Here is an 18,910-nt window from a genome sequence, read left to right on the forward strand (position 1 = left end):
AAAAAAATCTGGGTGAACTGAAAGGAATGTCCCTAGAGATGAAGAGACTCCAGTCCTGATGAAACATGCTTCTGGATGAGGGGCTGCTGGGAATCTCCTAAGTGGATGGGGCCCCTAGCTCCTGGCAGTGGAAGCTGACCAGGAAGGCCAAGGTCCCGCTGAATTCTGAAGCAGGTAAGTCTGGCAGGAGCTCCAGGGGGCGGGAGAGAGAAGGAGGGGGGAGGAGGGGAGGGAGAGAGAGAGAATAAATCCTGGGTAAGCGCAAATGTGAGTCCATTACTGTTTCGTACAGTAGCTGTCACAAGTTCAACATGAGTTCAGCACTTTCACTGCGACTGTTTTACGGGGAGTAAAAGTAACACAATGACAAAGTGTAGACCCCTGGTTGTTTGGAGAAGGGGATGAGGAGAGGGGCCGATGGTAGAGGGGATGAGGTAGATTGGAATACACCGCAAACGTGCAGAAATGTAACGACGGGATTCCGCCCCGTAAACCTAATGTAAGCTAATTACAAAGAAACAAACACCAAATAACCGGTCCTGAACACAGGAGAGCGCCGCCCTCCACGGTTCGGATGGAACTACATGCACAAAGCCATGCGCGGTGCTTCTCCCAGCCACGCAGGCCGCCAGCGCGCATGCCTGGGCCCCGCCCCGTGGAAGCTCACGTGTCTGTGGGGGCGTGGCCTCGCGCGCGCAGGCGCATCGCGGGCCCTCAGAGCCCAGCCTGGCCCGGCGGAGCGGGCGCTACGGCCGCGGCCGGAGCCGCGTCTGTACGGCTCCAACATCTGCCGGGGCTCGGGCTGGGGTCCGGGCCCCTAAGGCAGCCCGAGCCCCCGGGGCATGGCCCTCCGGAGAGCGCAGGGCGACGGCCCCACTTTCAGCCGCTGGAACGGCGGCTCCGAGAAGGCAGGTACGGAAGCCGGCCGGGGGCGGCCTGCGAGGCGGGCCTGACGGGCAGGCAGAGGGGCCGGGACAGCTGACAGGGCGGCGGGCGGGCCGGGGGGCCGCGGACGGGGCGGCTTGATGGGCAGGCGGAGGGTCCGGGGGCTGCTGACAGGGCGGCCTGATGGACAGGCGGGGGGCTAGGGGACAGCTGAGAGGGCCGCCGGGAGGCTTCGGGGGAACCGAGAGGGACGCGGGCCCCGGCTAGTCGTGTCCGAGGTTGGGACTGAACCGGCGGAGGAAGGACGCCCTGCCGCAGCGAGCCCGGGAGAGAAGGTCCGGGGCCTCCTTCTAGCCGGAGCGGGGAACTGGGGCGTCCGGGTAACCGAGCCGGGGCCTCGCCCCACGCCCGGCCGCCGGCCACGTCCGCAGACGCTCCCCCAACTTCACTTCCGCTTGACTTCCGCGCCGACTTCTCTGAATTACCAACTAAGACTCGCTCTTTGGAAGCGTGCTTCGGGGAGAATCTTTGTGCACTCACAAACTTGGGCACACGTCGACACCGTCCACTTCCAGGGAAACCTCCTTCCCCCCTCGGCCCCCCCCTCTTGCAGCAGTCACACCCTGTCCCCCTGCGCCCCGCCCGGGCCCCCTACTCCGGGCCACCGCTCTCTAACCCTCTCCCCCAACCCATGCACCTGTATTCATGTTACTTCATTGTGTAACCAACCATCCGCTGGGTTTATACACTGTTTCAATCTGAATAATTTCTACGAAGGCATGGGCTTTTGTTTTTGTTTTCGTGCATGTTCTAAATTATGTTCCCCGTACAGTAAATACATGACAGCTAAAATTCTGAATGTGTTCCCCATGCCAGGCAAAGGAATCTGCTCCGCAACACAGGTACCACACTACTTTGCCATCCTATCCCGGGTGGTGCCCTTAATAGAACTAACCACGCCACCCATTTTACAGATTTTGAATTCCTGGTATTGACATTTTGTTTCTTGAGCTCACTTTTTTTTTTTTTCTTGGTGGTCGAGGGGCTTGAACTCAGGCTTTGGGCTCTGTCCCTGAGCGCTTTTTTTTTTTTTTTTGCCAGTCCTGGGCTTGGACTCAGGGCCTGAGCACTGTCTCTGGCTTCTTTTTGCTCAAGGCTAGCACTCTACCAGTTGAGCCACAGCGCCACCTCTGGCCATTTTCTATATATGTGGTGCTGGGGAATTGAACCCAGGGCTTCATGTATACAAGGCAAGCACTCTTGCCATTAGGCCATATCCCCAGCCCCTGGCTCTGAGCTTTCTTTGCTCAAGGATAGCACTCCACCACCGAGCCACAGTTCCACTTCTTGTTTTCTGGTGGTAAATTGGAGATGAGATTCTCATAAGACTTTCCTACCCCAGGCTGTGGACCAGATCCTCAGATCTGGGATCCCGGCCTTGAGCTCACTTTTATGTTATAAAGTGCCTCTTCTTTTTCTAATACTGGCTGGAAGTTAAGCTGGCACATTCTGGGCTCCTGTTCATTGCAATCTTTTGCTGGGGTTTGTGTGACATCTGACCTCTTGGCATAGTAGTCAGCGCCCAAGTTGCATGGGTCTTGTGACCTGTTGCTGCATCTAGGTTAAGACTACCAGTTGCACTTCCCTTGATTTTGCTTCTCTGGATGACAAGGAATGAATTTAGAGGAGCTGCTTTGGTTGTGTTTTCTTTTTAAACATTGACACAGTTACTAATGCTACAAGTCCCCCTGCATAGAGTTTGTGGTTAGACTGGTTTACTCTGAGGACTGTTTTTCTCCATTGTTGGAGCAAAGCAACCTTTTTCTCTTTGGAAGGGGGGGTGTGTGGTAACTTGGAGAATGAATGTAAGACCACTAAGGTACATCCTACACCTTTTATTTTATTTTGAGACAGGGCCTTGAACTTTCCAAACTCCTGCTTCAGCCTTTCTTTATATTTTAGGTAGCTAATGAATCCCTTCTAATTTTGGAGCTATTTTGTAGGAGCTAATTAGGACTGCCAAAGACAGAGGGCTACAAAAAAACAAAAAAAGACTCCTACCCAGAATACAATAAGATTTTCCTCTTCTGCTTTGTCCTTCAAAGACCTGAAGTTCAGGCATACATTTTCCACTTACTTTCTAAAGTCCATATCAAGAGTTCAGGGGTAGTGTAGGGGTGTTTGTAGAAGTGTTTCTCTGGCTGACTGGAGTTGCTTTGCTTAAGGCTTATTTTATGGTGGGTCATGGGGCTTGAACTCAAGGCCTGGATGCTGTCCCTGAGCTCTTTTGCTCAAGGCTAGCACTCTACCACTTTGAGCCACAATACCACTTCCAGTTCTCTGGTGGTTAATTGGAAATAAGAGTCTCAGATTTTCCTGGCCAGGCTGACTTTGAACCACAATCTTCATATCTCAGCCTCCTGAGTAGCTAGGATTACAGGTGTGAACCACCAGTTCCCAGCCAAGGCTGTCCTTTTTTTTTTGGCCAGTCCTGGGCCTTGGACTCAGGGCCTGAGCACTGTCCCTGGCTTCTTCCCGCTCAAGGCTAGCACTCTGCCACTGGAGCCACAGCGCCGCTTCTGGCCGTTTTCTGTATATGTGGTGCTGGGGAATCGAACCTAGGGCCTCGTGTATCCGAGGCAGGCACTCTTGCCACTAGGCTATATCCCCAGCCCCAAGGCTGTCCTTTTTAATTTGAGTTTAACTTCTGTTTAAAAATTATAAATGCTGGGCTGGGGATATAGCCTAGTGGCAAGAGTGCCTGCCTCGGATACACGAGGCCCTAGGTTCGATTCCCCAGCACCACATATACAGAAAACGGCCAGAAGCGGCGCTGTGGCTCCAGTGGCAGAGTGCTAGCCTTGAGCGGGAAGAAGCCAGGGACAGTGCTCAGGCCCTGAGTCCAAGGCCCAGGACTGGCCAAAATAAATAAATAGATAGATAGATAGATAGATAGATAGATAGATAGATAGATAGATAGATAGATGCAAGACCTAATATGCAAGCTTAATACCAAATAGTTGGGATGGAATTTTGAACTCTCACTTAAGCTTCCGTTATGTAATGGTGTAGCTCTAACTCAATTGTTTGAAGTTGTGGAGAAATTTGAGAGATGGCATAGTTCTTTCTCAGGCCAAGTGCTTTTGGAGGTACTTGTTTACTTTCTGGTGGCCGCAGTCTCTTCCTGGGTTCTGTACCAGAACCAGGATGAGCAGTTGTCTTTATCTGAATGGTTAGGAACTACTGCTTCAGTGGCCATTATCTAAAGAAGCAGTTTAGGAGTATAACTCAGTTGTAGAGCGCTTTCTAGCATGTACAAGTGAGATCCTGGGTTCAATATCTATCACTGCAAAAATCATTTAGTGGACAGTAGGCAAAGCAGTGCCCATACCAATCTCTTTGCCTTTTCCTTGTCAAGTGAGTTACTTTTTCAGGCAGCAGGGATTTGTTTATAGCAGGGTATATTTTGCAGCCAGCTCTAGGAAGTTATTTCATTCCACCACATTATGGTTTTGATAGCCAAATTCTCTACTACAAAGGAATTTGGAAGGTGTCAGCTTTGGAACATAAAATATACTTATCTTGTGAGGCAATAAAGGACTTGTAGAAGGAAGGCCTCGAAGAGAGCAGAGCGGCATTTCTGATTTCAGTAGAGGCAGTGTGTGGACTTTCTTCCTGAGCCAATACTTTACCCCTCAAGTTGAGATTCGTGTTCTGCTCTATAGTCCCTGTGTAGAATTCACCTCAAAGTGGTCATTCAAATCTTTTTCTGGTTATCCGAGGGTGGCGGTGTGATTTTTCTCTTTCTGCGTGTGAATCCGTTGTTCAGTGCAGAGCCTGCTAAGCTGCTCTCTGTCCTGGCTAGGCTAGCAGGTGACTGTCTCACTGTGGTCTGTACACCTCCAGCTCACTTGAGTTTTGTTTTCTCTTAACTTTGTGTGTGACAGTGAGAGCGTACACATTAGGTGCTGTTGAACGGTGTTGGGGGGGGGTGCCATAAACCATTATCAGTCCCCCAAGGAAGGTGGCACCAGGCCTGCACACGGCAGCCGCAGCTCACATTCCAGTAGCCCCACTGCGGGAAGCACATGGAGCTGTAGAGATTCTGCAGTGTGTGTGCTCAGACTGGTGTGTGGAAATAGAAAGCCATGCTACTTACTACAGGAACTAAGCTATGTAATTTACTCTATTGCGTTCACACTTATGGAATCCCACAGAAAACTAAAAGCAAGACATTAAGTTTGAAATTCAGGATTAAAAGAGAATTGGAGCTTACTTAAGAGAAGCCAGTATTGGAGCTGTGCCCTGGCTTCTGAATGAGTTAATGTTCAGGCCAATATTCGCCCAAATCCCATGGAAACCTTGCTGATTGTAAACCATGCCCTTCTCCCCAAGCTCCAAGCGGCAGTCTCCCTTCCCCCTACATTGCCAAATAGCTTACATGGAAACGGGAGCAGAATAGATAAGTCTAAACAAGTTTGAGAAAAACATTCTCTATCTTCAACAATGGGTTAGCCAAATTTCTAAATATCAGCTTCCTTGAGCAACTTGGAGTCGTCACTTCACAGCTCTTAATCTGGGCCTGAGGTAGGTGCACAAATACCCAAAACAATGAAATACCCACTCCTGTTTGTTGTATTGTTTTGTGCTGGTCCTGAGCCTCAAACTCGTGCCTGGGCCCTGTCCCTGCGCTTTTGTGTGCAAGGCTTATCACTCTTATCACTTGAGCCACAGCTCCACTTTTAGCTTTTTGGTGATTAATTGGAGATAAGAGTCTCACAGACCACAGACTTTCTTGCCAAGCCTGGCTTTTTGAACCATGACTCTCAGATCTCAGCCCCCAGCATAGCTAGGATTATAGGCGTGAGCCACTGACACAGGACCTGCTGGGAGCATGGCTCAGTGCCAGTGCTTGCCTGGTGTGTGCAAGGCCGCCCCCTCAGTCCCCACCCCTGCAAAAAACGAAAGCCTTTGTTTTCTGCTCTAGCAGGATGCATCCAGCCCAAGCTTTGTGGGTTTGTTTTTGTTCTGTTGTTTTTGTACTGGAGCTGAACTCTGGGCCTCACATTCCTTAGATAGGTGCTCTACTGCTTGAGCCCCGCCTACAACCATTTTTTTCCTCTGGTTATTTTTTAGGTCACAATGCACTTTAATCCTAGTTGGCTTACACTGCCATCTTATATATGCTTCCCTTCACAGCTGAGATGACAGGCACTTGCCACCACACTCAGCTTTTCCATTCAGATGGGAACTTGTGACGTTTTTTGCCCAAGCTGGCTTGGAACCCCACAGTCTTGGCAGTCTCAACTTCCCTTGTAGCTGGGATGATAGGCATGCACCACCACGGCCGGTTCAGATGGGTTCTTGTACATTGTTTTCCTGGACTGATCTTGAACCTCTGTCTGTTCTCCACCCTCCAATTAGCCGGGATTACTGGCAATGAGCCACTATGCCTGGATCCAGCCCAGGCTTTGACTTCCACCTCTGTTCTCTGTGCCTAATACAGCTTTTCACAGAACTTTACCATGCTTCCTGGACATGGTGTTTTCCCGACAAGGTCTTTGCACCTTCCCTTTCCCCCGTCAGGAACATTTCCCTTTGACACACTCTTCCGTGTGGTAGCATTTTCCAGAAGGTACCAGAGAAGCTGTTGGGAAGCTTTTCTTCCTATGGGTTCCATCACGAGCATGTTGTCCCCTGTGTCACCAGTGTGCCTCTGCAGGATCTTCTCAAGGGCTGGGCGGGAGCCATCCTCACCTCTGCCCCAGTACAGAAGGCTTTACCTGTGACGATGACCGGTGGACAGATGGGCTGGAGAACAGGACACCTGTGGCAAGAGCTTGATATGCCTCAAAAAACACATGACTAGGGCTGGGCGCTGGCGGCTCACGCCTGTCATCCAAGCTACTCAGGAGGCTGAAAGCCGAGGATCACAATTCGAAGCCAGCCTGCGCAGGAATGTTTTGAGACTCTTCATTCCAGTTAACCACATGAAGAAGTAGAGCTGTGACTCCAGTGGTGGTAGGGTGCTAGCCCTGAGCAAGAAAAGCTCGGGCATTGCATAGGCCCTCAGTTCAAGCTCCATGACTGGCACACAAATAAATAAAATTTTTTAAAAGGTTGAGGAGGGAATTGATGTACTGACAGGGAACTGCAGGCTGGATCTTCATGATTTCTAGGGAAAGCAACCATTTAACTTAGCATTCAAACTAGGCTATTTTTGAGAAGGCAGGGAGTACTCTGAGTTTGCACTGAACAGTTAACAGTTCTGTCAAGAGGGTGGGTGTATACTGAGAAGGTCTGGACAGTGCTCTCCCTCCCAGGTTTCCCTGGGCCTGAAGTCACCTAGGTTATTTCCTGTCTACACCTCCAGTTCTGTGTGACTCCAAACCTCTGCTTCTGTGGCTTTTATGTCATAGCTCTTAGATTGGTCACCGGGGCTCCTAGTACCAACTCTTGCTTGTGTCAGGAATGTTCTGTCAGCTTTGTCATGGAGATAGTCATGGGCTGTAGAGAAGATGGCCAAGAAAAGTTTCTTAGTGTGATAAGTGATTTGAGCTCAGGGCTTTGGCTTGCTGGGCAGGTGTTCTACCACTTGAGTCATACCTCCAGCCCATTTACTTTAGTTATTTTTTAGATAGGTTCTCACCTTTTGTTGTGTACCGGTCATGGGGCCTGAACTCAGGACCTGAGCGCCATCTCTGAGCTCTTTTGCTCAAAGCTAGCACTCTACCACTTTGAACCACAGCTCCACTTCCCATTTTTAATGCTTAATTGGAGATAAGAGTCTCACAGACTTTCCTGCACAGACTGGCATCGAATTGTGATTCTCAGATCTCAGCCTCCCGAGTTGATAGGATTACAAGCAATTGCCACCAGCACACGGTTAGATCTCACTTTTTGCCTATGTTGTTTGTGAACTATACTCCTCCTACAGCGTCCTATGTTCTAGGATGGCAGGCACGAACCACCATGCTTGGTTTGTTGGTTCTCATAGCATTTCATTAGCTTTTTTTCTCTAGCTACCTTTGAAGTACCTGGGATTACAGACATGAGCCATTGTGCTAGGCTTTTAGTTCTCTTGTAAAGCTTAACATACCTTCCGTTTACTATCACCCTAAATTGTTTTTGTGATATACTACTCTGGTTGGCCTGGCCTTTGCCTACATTCTGTTGTACTGCTTGGCCTTTCTTGTCTGCAATGAATAGTCCAAATGCCTTGTAGCATTTGGTGTTGCCATGTTAAAGTTTTCTTGTGTTTTTTATTATTTTCTCAATAGTCCATGTGTCACCATCAGACTTGACGAGCTGTTCCTAAAAGCAGACATTGTCCCTGAGAACTCTGAGGGCCTCTGGCTCATGATTTCATATAGGAAACGGGTAGGTGGCAGTCACACACTCCTGCCTGGTTCCTGCACGGCTGCTTGGGCAGCAATGTGCTTGTAAATGATAGTCTCCTTCCGGGGCTGCGGCACTGAGCTTCCTTCCCAGCCCCAGAGACACAGTGCGCCGCTCCCCACTGTCTTAGTGTGTACCTAGGATAAAATACGGTGTGGAGAGTTGGCATTTGTGGTGCTAGGAATCAAACCCAGCACTCGCCCCGTGCTCTGCCACTGCGCCTCAGCCCCAGCACTAGTACTGAGTTTTGAACTTTTTTTTTTCCAGTCCTGGGCCTTGAACTCAGGGCCTGAGCACTGTCCCTGGCTTCTTCTTGCTCAAGGCTAGCACTCTACCACTTGAGCCACAGCGCCACTTCTGGCCGTTTTCTATATATGTGGTGCTGAGGAATTGAACCCAGGGCTTCATGTATACAAGGCAGGCACTCTTGCCACTAGGCCATATTCCCAGCCCCTAGTACTGAGTTTTGAAATACACTTCTCTTGTGTAAAATGAGTTCCTGGGAGTTCCTGTGGAACTCAGGCCTTGCACATGCTGGGCAAGTGCTCGCTCACTGAGATATACCCCGCCCAGGAAACGTTTCCTATATTGAGCTAGATAGGCATTGTGATGTTTGGGTATTGAGAAAGAAGAGGAAATTTTAGTAACAGCTAACTCCTTACTTGTTACCTACATGATCTATTTATGTAGTGTTTCACACATTATGTGCTAATTAAATCTGTAGGTTGATTTTTTTAAATGTGCTGTGAGAGAAGAGGAAGTTATGTTTAATAAATGGCAGCTTTGTGCCAGGGTGACTGTCCTGCCAGGAAGGCCTGGGTCCTGCAGCCTGGAGAGGAAATAATGTGCCGGAGGCTCTACAGCAGTTAGGGCAGAGTCAAGATGTGAGCCGTGGGCTGCCTGCTCTGCATGCATCCTTTTCTTTTTTAAACCATGTCTTTCTTCTTTAAACATATACTTACTGCTGGGCACCAGTGGCTCATATATGTAATCTGAGATCTCTCTGGGCGATTAAGATTCCAAGCCAGTCCAATCTGGGCAGACAAGTCTGTGAAACTCCATCTCTCCAATTAGCCAGGAAGAAAAAAACAAAAAACCAAAAAACCCCAAGGCTGGCATGGCGAAAGTGGAAGAGAGCCAGCTGTGAACAGCAAAGTCAAACATCCAGGTATCAGTGGCTCATGCCTGGAATCCTAGCTACTCAGGAGCTTTAAGGTCAGAGGATCACAGTCCCAAGCCAGTCCAGGCAAGAAAGTCCATGAGACTGTTATCTAACCACTAAAAAGGCAGAAAAAGAGCTGTGGTTCAAGTGGTGGAGCACCAGCCATGAGCAAAAGAAACTCAGAGACGGCACTCACGCCCTGAGTTCAAGCCCAGGAACTAGTAAAAACAAAGCAAAACATAGGATTGTAAATTCATGGCCAGCCTGGTCTGAGTAGTTACACACTGTGTCAAAACCCACCATGAATTATTCTAGACTGTGCCTATGATTGCTTTTCAAAAGGAAGCAACTTGGTATCTATTTTACTGTATGTGTCCTGTTCCCGCCCCTAGATTCAGCACGCTGGGCCTGAAACCGGAAGTGCTGCTGGCTCTGAGCTGCGATGCCAGCCCATGCCCTCCAAGCTGTCTAAGACCTGTGTCACCTCCCACCAAATAGACACAAAGCTAGTCCTGCTAATATGTGCCCCATCCTCCACTCACACGCATGTTTTCCTCCTCCAGATTTTAATGCCAAAAACAAAAAGAAAGTGGCAGAGATATACCAGGCCCTGAATAGTGATCCCACTGACGTGGCTGCCCTCAGACGCATGGCTATCAGTGAAGGAGGGCTCCTGACGGACGAGATCAGACGGGAAGTGTGGCCCAAGCTCCTCAATGTCAACACCAGTGACCTGCCACCTCAGTCAGGTAAGGGGAGCTTGCCTAGTAGCAGGGAGAGAGCCCTAGGAGTTCTGATCCCCAGGCTTGAAGCAGGAGTGGCTGCCTCAGTGGAAACCTGTAGGAAAGGCTTGTGCCCACGCGGAGAGCACTGCAAGGAGCTCGGCGGGGGTGAGGTACAGGCCAGGCAGGGTTTACTTCAGTCCAGGCTGGCTCGGTGGGAGGCAGGTTGTCAGAGGCGAGTCCGGCTCTGGGCTGTGGTAATACATTTTAAGAAACAGAGCAAAAGCCTTATTGGGAAATACAACAGTCCTTTGGAATTATAGTATGCAGAAATGGCTCTGACAGCTGTTACTTAACTCGTTGGCAGAGTCTGGGCTGCAGCTAGAAAGACAAATGACAGCGGTTTCCCCTCACCCTGTTGTTCCCTTTCTTGTTTCCCTGCTCTTGTGGCAAAATGCCAGCCGAAGGGACTCTGCTCTTTACTTGGCAAATCTTTGGGCTCCTGCTGTGTGCCGGGAGCTGGAGGTGACTCTGCCACTGCGGTGTCACCGGCACGTTCTTTGGAATGGGTTGCTTCAGAGCAGTCAGCATTTTGTTGGAAGGCAAATGCACTGGCATGTCCCGCTCAGTCCCAGGGGAGGCTCTGCTGTCACATTCGCGATGAGATGAGGCAGGGCATCGCGGGCGCCTCTGCTACCCTTCAGTGTGGGCCAAGGAAAGCACCCATGTGGGTGTGTTAGCAAGAGCTCCTTCCTGACTTTAGTTCCAGCCTCCGCTTCACAGTGCCTTAGGTGTTGGGTTTGGGGGCAGGGATGCCGTGGATCTGACCCAGGGCCTTGCGCATCCTAGGCAAGTGCTCTACCACAGAGCTCTGTGTGCTCCCCTCCCGCTTCGCAGGCATGTCCACAGTAACGTGTTCTCCTCTAGGGAAGGACCTGCGGCAGATGAGCAAGGACTACCAACAGGTGCTGCTGGACGTCAGGCGGTCTCTACGGCGCTTCCCTCCCGGTGAGAAGCTCGAAAGCTCTCCCATCCTGCCCCACCTGGAGCAAGGCTTCTTGTCCCCCTGTATTGGCTGTCCCCAAGTTTGCATCCCCTCATCCAGTGACCTTCCATTATGACAGCCTGCCCCAGTGGTGGAGAGGAGAGAGCAGGGAGCTGGCCTTCGTGTTTCCTTCACCCCATAGGAGCCATTTGATGGGGATTACTGGGCCATGGCCTGGCTTTGGGAGGCAGATGAGTTTGGAATCCAATTTTCAGATGTGACAGGCAGGGAGGCCCTTCCCTCATGCTTACAGAGTCTGCTCCTAAAACTGCTTCCTGCTTCCCAGGGAGCAGGGCGAGGGAGCCAGCTTCACGCCTTGTCCGCATGCGGTTCCCTCTGGGTCTCCACGGGCGCTTCACCGGCCTCTGTCCTGCCCCATCCCCAAAGATGCTCAGAGACGCTCCTGCCTCCTGCGCTGACTTCATTTTGATAAGACCTGGGCCATTGTCTGGTCTCCTTTTCTTGCCCTGCTAGTCTGGACGTGCGTTCCCTTCCTTCCCTGGGAACCCCCTTTTCCCTCTCCTGTTTTTGTCACATCCATGCCTCAGTTTCCCCTGGTATGCTTTCTTTCTCCATTCATGTGTCAGACAGACTTTAATTTTCACTCCTCTGCTTCGTTATTTAACCTCAGGGCTTCTCAGTTGACTTCGTTTGGGTTCTTCTGTATCTTTGACAGTATGCCTTTTGGGAGATGCTCTTCTCCCGTCCCTGTGTTCAGTGAGCTGGGCCTTTGCCTGGCTTTTGCTCTTCCGGTGTTTTCCTATGAGAGCAGAGTCAGCAATGCAGTATGCCGGGCTTCCACCACAGTTCACGAGGTCACAGGTCTATCCAGATGGTGCTTTGTCTTGCAGCTCACACCAGACGGAAATTCAAAGTGACCATCCTTGCCTTTCATCTGGGTTGCACGTTGTTCTGCCATGCCTTGTCCACGTGAGCCCCTGAGAGCTGGCCGCCATCAGTGTGACTCTTGCGAAGTCGGGGTCCCCTGGGGTGCCAGTGCTCATCTTCCTTGGGCTTTCCAAGTTGGCACAGACAGAAAGAACTCTCTGTGCTGTTTATTAAGACCACTCACTTCCCAGTGAACTGGTTTCCATTTCATACTAGCCAGAGTTGCATCTTCTGGAAACATTTCAGAAGAGCTGCTACAACAAAATTTATGATTTAGCTTTCTAGTTATTACCACCTTGAGTTAGCTGGACCTTGAGGTCCAAGTTCACCCCAGCTCAGAAGTACCTGGGAGAGGCAGGACTTGAACCAGTCAGGCTTCTCTCCTTGGTCTGGCACTTTGGCGAGGCTTCAGCCCTACCCTTTTCCGCACTAACTCAGGCAGAGCAGGTTGGCCATCGTACTGAAGAGCAGATGAGGGCGAGGCAATGCAGGCATTGTATTCAGTGTGCACTGTGAAACACGGACACAGGGAAGGTGAAGGAGCCAGTGACAGTTTTCAAGAAGCATTGTACTCATTCCCTGACTTGTGGAATTGTAATCCCTTTGTACAACTACTTAATAATAATAGTAAAGAGGAAAGAAAGAGGAGAAGCCAGATGAGCATTTCATTCTAAAAAGTTGCAAAATAGGGCAAAGAATTCCTTTTCCTCAGGTTTCTTTTCTTTTTTTGCCAGTCCTGGGGCTTGAACTCAGGGCCTGGGTACTGTCCCTGAGCTTCTTTTGCTCAAGGCTAGTACTCCACCACTTGAGCCACAGCACCACTTCCGGCTTTTTCTGTTTTTATATGGTACTGAGGAATCAAACCCAGGGCTTAGTGCATGCTAGGCAAGCACTCTACCACTAAGCCACATTCCCAGCCCCTCCCCAGGTTTCTTTGTGTGAACATTTTATCATATCTGCTTTAACTGCCTGCTCTCTTCTTCACACATAGAAATCTCATTGTGTTCTGCGTAAGAGTAAACAAATGCAAACCCTTTACCCAAAACAGCGCAGATCAGTGAACACTGAAAAGTGCTCTTAACTAATCTACAGAATTATTCAGCTCTCATTATTTATCCAATAATAATATCCTTTGTGTGAAGAAGAAACACAAATTGTTGTGTTGCCTATTCAGCCCTTATGTATGTTTTTTATTGTATTAGAAGATGGGTAGCAGCACTGGGGTTTGAACTCAGAGCTTTGACCTTGCTGGACAGGTGCTCTACAATTTGACTTTAGTTATTATTCAGAGGCTCACCTTTTTTTTGCCAGAGCTGGCCTCACCTAGCAATAATCAAATCTTCGCCTTCCACATACCTGGGATTACAAGTACATACCTCCATACCTGGATTATTGATTGAGGTGGGATCTGCCTAACTTTTTTGCCCACTGTGGCCTCAAACCAAAATCCTCCTGATCTCTGTCTACCAAGTAGCTGGGATTACAGGCATATACCACTACTCCTGGCCCTCAAAATTTTCTTTATCTTTGAGACAGTATAGGTAGTCTAAGCTCTTGTGTCAGCCTCCCAAGTGCTGCAATTTACAAATAGGCACCACTGCACCCAGAAGTTGTCAGATCTCTTCAGCCTGGTTTAATCAGTAACCATTCCTTTGTATTTTATGGCAGGGCAGTTGTCCTGCTAAATGCCCCTCACGCTTCCTCGTGCCATTCAGGACTGTGTACCCTATAGATATTACATAAGATGTTCTCAACTTATTTATCTTTATATTTTCTTATTGGACACCTTTGTTGGGAATTTCTGGCCCTCTTCTTAACATTCTTGATACTGGATGGTAGGGTGTTCATACAGACCCTCCTCCTCCCCAGGCATGCCGGATGAGCAGCGCGAAGGGCTGCAGGAAGAGCTGATCGACATCATCCTCCTGGTTTTGGAGCGCAACCCCCAGCTGCACTACTACCAGGGCTACCATGACATTGTGGTCACCTTCCTGCTGGTGGTAGGCGAGAGGCTGGCAACTTCGTTGGTGGAAAAACTGTCTACCCACCACCTCAGGTACGCATGCCCCGTAAGAAAACCCCTGGCCCATCTTCTAGTCAGGTGTTAGAATGGTTTGGACACGCCACCCACCCACTGCCCTAGAGCAGGCCCCAACCACGCCCACCGGGTTGTCTCCCTCCAGGGATTTCATGGATCCCACGATGGACAACACCAAGCACATTTTAAACTATCTGATGCCCATCATCGACCAGGTGAACCCGGAACTCCACGACTTCATGCAGAGGTATGTCTGTTTCCTGCACACAGGCCTGCCTGGCACTGCCCCTCCTTCATTTCCTCACCAAGTTCCATTCAGCTTCATTACTGTCTTTCCTTGATTTGTTTAGTTGATCCAGGTTCTTTTTTCCAGTCTGAATAATGAGTTCAGCACAGTGTTAAGAGTCCTGTCTGAGTTGCGTGCACTTTTTCCTTGGGGATGCAAAGGATGGCAGGGTCATGGTCTGAGCTTAGATGTAGAGGGCAGAGGTGGACAGGCAAGTAGGCCAACACAGACTCTGACATTTTTGCCCCAACTTCCACAGGCCTGGAGAAGGAAGGAGAGAAAGATGACCACTGTGCACAGGTTCATCTTCCAAGTACTAAGTACCAAGTACTTCTGCAAAGAAGTCATAGATTAAAGGGGAGGAAAAGAGCCAGGCATGGGTGGCTCACGCCTATAATCCTAGCTACTCAGGGCTGAGATCTGAGAATCGCAGTTCAAAGCCAGCATGGGCAAGAAAGTCTGTGAAACTCTTATCTCCAATTATCCACCAGAAAATCAGAAGTGGTGCTGTGCTGTAGCTTAAAGTGGTAGAGTGAGCGCTATCCCTGAGCAGGAAAAGCCGAGGGATAGCACCCAGGCCTTGAGTTCAGGCCCCCACAACCAACAAAAATGAAGGAGGAGGAAGGGGGAATTTAAGGTTTGGAATATTTGGTTCTGTGCTGCAGAAACGGCCTAGCACGTGCCAGGCAGGAGGTTATGGGGCTCCAGGCAGCTCAGTGGCCTCACAACACTGAAAGTTAATTTTATTCCCTCAACAGGAGTGGACTCGAGGAAAACCTAGGCATCCCAGACACGTCAGTTCCTTGTTCCTGTAGTTGAACATTAGGAGGGCACCCAGTAGCTAGGCGCCAGTGACTCACACCTGTCATCCTAGCCACTCAGGAAACTGAGATCCGAGGATTGCGCTTCATAGCCAGCCTGGGCAGGAAAGTCTATGAGACCCTTATCAGCAATAAATTACCAAAATAGATCAAGAAGCTCAGGGACAGAACCCTAGGCTCTGGAAGTCCTAGGACCAGCCCAAAACAAAAAGAGAGCAACCAGTGAGATGAGATACAATTTTGTTTAATTTATATCTTATTTATTTTTCTGATGCTGGGATTAAATCCAGGGCTTTTCACATACTAAGCAAGTGTCCTACCACTGGTGTATTCCCAAACTCAGGGTATTGGGTGTTTGTTTTTGTTGCAGTAGTGTTGGTACAGGGTTTTAACCAGGGCTTTGTGTTTCACTCATGGTTAGTGCTCTACCATTTGAGCCACACCTCCACTTCCAGCTCTGTCAATTATTTGGAGATGAGAGTCTAGATGATTTGTCTGCCTCCCAGAGCCAGGATTATAGGTGTGAGCCACCGATGTCCTGCCCTCGTGGCTGGTTTTACAAACATTATATTTTGTGAAGAGAAGATGCTGAAACCCTATGTGGCCGAGTTTCCTAGAAATCCTATTTCTCAAATGCTTCTTTCTCACCAGTGCTAAGGACAAAGAAGGCCAGGGAAAGGGGAGGGAGGGCCCTGTGGGAAACCTAACATCCGGATTTCCTTTGCTCCTAGTGCTGAGGTGGGAACCATCTTTGCGCTCAGCTGGCTCATCACCTGGTTCGGCCACGTGCTGATGGACTTCCGGCACGTTGTGCGGTTATACGACTTCTTCCTGGCCTGCCACCCGCTGATGCCCATTTACTTCGCAGCCGTGGTAGGCACCGGCTGCAAAGCCCTTTCCTAGGAAACCTGCAAAGGGTAGTGCTTCCCCAGGCTGGGGCCCTCCACGCAGCTCTGGCGGTGGGCTGATCAGCGCTGAGGTTCTGCGTTACTCCTTCCTTGGCGGACGCAGAGTTTACTAAGCATCTGGGCAGAGAGGCTGCAAGGCGGGTGACGGGGTCCCCCCTGCGTCTAGTCTCTGAGGCAGTGCCTTCCTCCCCGCAGATTGTGTTGTATCGTGAGCAAGAAGTCCTGGACTGTGACTGTGACATGGCCTCAGTCCACCACCTGTTGTCCCAGATCCCCCAGGACCTGCCCTACGAGACACTCATCAGCAGAGCAGGAGACATCTTCCTCCAGTTTCCCCCCTCGGAACTCGCACGTGAGGCAGCTGCCAAGCAGCAGGCTGAGAGGTGAGGGGATCCGGAGGAGGTGGGGTGCCTGGGGCTGGGCTGGGCGGGTCCTGCCATCGGGAGGAGTCCCCTCCTTAGAGCTGTGGCTGTCTCCAGAAAGAGCTCCAGTGGCTTGTCCTCAGCCCACTTAGCGCTCCTTTCCTTGCCCACCGGTGCCCATGGTGTCTCCTTTCTTCCTCCCCCTAGAATGGCAGCCTCTACCTTCAAAGACTTTGAGCTGGCATCGGCCCAGCAAAAGCCAGACATGGTGCTGAGGCAGCGCTTTCGGGGAGTTCTGCAGCCCGAGGCTCACACAAAAGATGTCCTGACCAAACCAAGGACCAAGCGCTTTGTGAAACTGGCCGTGATGGGGCTCACGATGGTCCTGGGGGCAGCAGCGCTGGCTGTGGTCAAGAGTGCCCTGGAGTGGGCCCCCAAGTTTCAGCTGCAGCTGTTCCCCTGAATTGGCCAGAAGAGCCACTTCCTCGCCCAGTACAGCAAGGGCCTCGCCCTCCGTGGGAGGCTGGATTGCCATGATTAAAAGGGTTTCTGCCGAGGGTGATGGGCTCGTGCACCCTTGCCTGCCTGTCCGTGTCCGCCTTGGCCTGGGCGGCAGCACAGCAGCAGAGCCGGCCTGCCGCCCGCAGTGCACCCGGGGGCCCGGCTGCCTCCTGGTGCTGGAGACGGGAGCCTCCCGGCTGCCAGGTAGAAAGTGAGCTGGCAGACAGGAGGGAAGGGGCTGCTCCACAGGGCCTTGCAGTGAAAGCGAAGGGGTGGGGGAGACCCGCCAGGGCGCCCAGCCTCCACCCAGGGCCCCACGCGAGAGCGCAGCGCCACTCGCTGATTAGGTCCAGAGTCAGCCGTGGCCTGTGTCAGTCCAGGAGTCGTGGGCATTCCCAGCCTCGTGAGGAGGAAGCTGGCTTCTGGTTTTGTCTGCCTTCCTTATTCTCCACAAGCAACTTTATGTAGAAAAGATACTTTTATTACTATTTTTAGAACTCTCTACACCTGACAAGGTAGTCTTACCTTAAAAATAATAGTTCCTTCACGGAAGAGATGATCCTCATCAGAGCTTCTGAGAGCCTCAAGTTACTTTCAGCTCCTCTGTGTGACCCTTCCCTTCCCCTTGGCGGCACCCCCGGTGTTCTGGCCCACTTCCTTTCTCTTCCCGTTTTCCAGTAGGTTCCACTCACTTCCTTCGCCTTGTCTTTGGGTTTATCTCAGCTGTCAGTCTCCGCCTGGTTGGGAATGTCATTAGAAACTTAAGGGCACCCAGCAAAGGGCAGACAGCCTGAAGAGCCCTCAGGAGCCGCCCGGGGGCCCTGTCCCAGGGCTCCCCAGGGCTCCCCAAGGCTCTGGGAACAGGGGTTACTCAGTCCTTCTGGGACAGCTTTCCTGTGAGCAAAGCCAGGTGAACTCCATGAACTCTGGCGTGGGGGAAAAAAAAAGTGCCTTTGCTGCTCTAGAGGAGGAGTGCTTGCGGCACGCGCGTGCTCCCCATTCTTTTCTGGGCACCGCGCTCATGGTGGCTGGTTTCTTAGTGGACGTGCCAGTAGCACTGTGCCCAGTGCCCACCTTGGTCACAGTTCCACACCCTCCCCATGTGCCCAGGCAGCTGGGTGTCTGCTGAGTTACACGAAGCACTTTAAAGCCAAAACGCACGCACAGTGGGTCATCCCCCATGTGTGGTCCTGCCTGAGCGGGCGAGGACGTGGACAAAGGAAAACCCTTCGGGACTCAGAGGCAGTGGACATCCGTGCTCTCCCATGGCAACCTTGTCCTAAGCAGGGGGGAGGGGAGGGGAGGAGGCCCATGCTGGAGTCCCAGGCAGCCGGTGGGGTTTGTGCTGTGGCCTGGGGCGCGGTTTGCCCCGGCCCTGCTCCCATCGGGCCTCTCCCAGCCACTGAGGAGAAAGCATTACCTATTTACGTTCAGGTGATTTATTCTGTAAAGAATATGTGTAAATATTTTGTACAGAACCCTGTATGAAATAAACAGCCATACGTGGTAACTAATCCTTTGTCCTCTGACCAGCCCGCCTAGAGCTTGCTGAGAACAGGCCTGCCCTCCAGCTCCTGGCCTGCCGCCCTGCACTGCAGGCGGGCCAGCTGCAGTCTGTGTGCTCCCCGTGGCCTTGACTTTCCAGGAGACCTTGGGCAGTCCTGCTGCACCTGTAAGCCTGAGCTGCCTATTGCAGCTGTTGGGGGGCAACCCTCACTCCCAATTTTCTGTTCTTGCCCATGCACCAGCAGCCTCATTGTTCCTTGCCCTGAATAGAGTCCCCCAGCCCCCAGGGGCAGTGTGAAGGCCTAGGGTTGGCAGGACTGCTTTACTGTTCCCTCCCACCAGGCCAGGCTGCCCCTCGCTGTGTCAGCCATGAGCAAGGGCTCACCCC

General features: G+C 51.2%; 1 protein-coding gene across 1 annotated transcript; it reads left to right on the plus strand.

Moving 5' to 3' along the window:
- The first annotated feature begins 708 nt into the window (after positions 1–708).
- On the plus strand, positions 709–18,526 carry Tbc1d20 (TBC1 domain family member 20). Its single transcript, XM_048348949.1, has 8 exons — positions 709–912; positions 10,009–10,194; positions 11,095–11,175; positions 13,970–14,156; positions 14,284–14,385; positions 15,977–16,118; positions 16,349–16,536; positions 16,723–18,526. Exons 1-8 carry the CDS (start codon positions 843–845, stop codon positions 16,976–16,978), a joined length of 1,212 nt encoding a protein of 403 aa, XP_048204906.1. The 5' UTR covers positions 709–842; the 3' UTR covers positions 16,979–18,526.
- The last annotated feature ends 384 nt before the right edge of the window (positions 18,527–18,910 follow it).

The sequence above is a fragment of the Perognathus longimembris genome, chromosome 6, assembly GCF_023159225.1.
Source record: "Perognathus longimembris pacificus isolate PPM17 chromosome 6, ASM2315922v1, whole genome shotgun sequence".
NCBI lineage: Eukaryota > Metazoa > Chordata > Mammalia > Rodentia > Heteromyidae > Perognathus > Perognathus longimembris.

What these genes read in the sequence shown, in the direction of transcription:
- Tbc1d20 (XM_048348949.1), top strand. Translation starts at nt 843, where the DNA reads ATGGCCCTCCGGAGAGCGCAGGGCGACGGCCCCACTTTCAGCCGCTGG. An exon ending in TCTACGGCGCTTCCCTCCCG is followed by an intron (nt 11,176 to 13,969) that starts GTGAGAAGCTCG and finishes CCTCCTCCCCAG; the next exon opens with GCATGCCGGATGAGCAGCGC. An exon ending in CTGTCTACCCACCACCTCAG is followed by an intron (nt 14,157 to 14,283) that starts GTACGCATGCCC and finishes GTCTCCCTCCAG; the next exon opens with GGATTTCATGGATCCCACGA.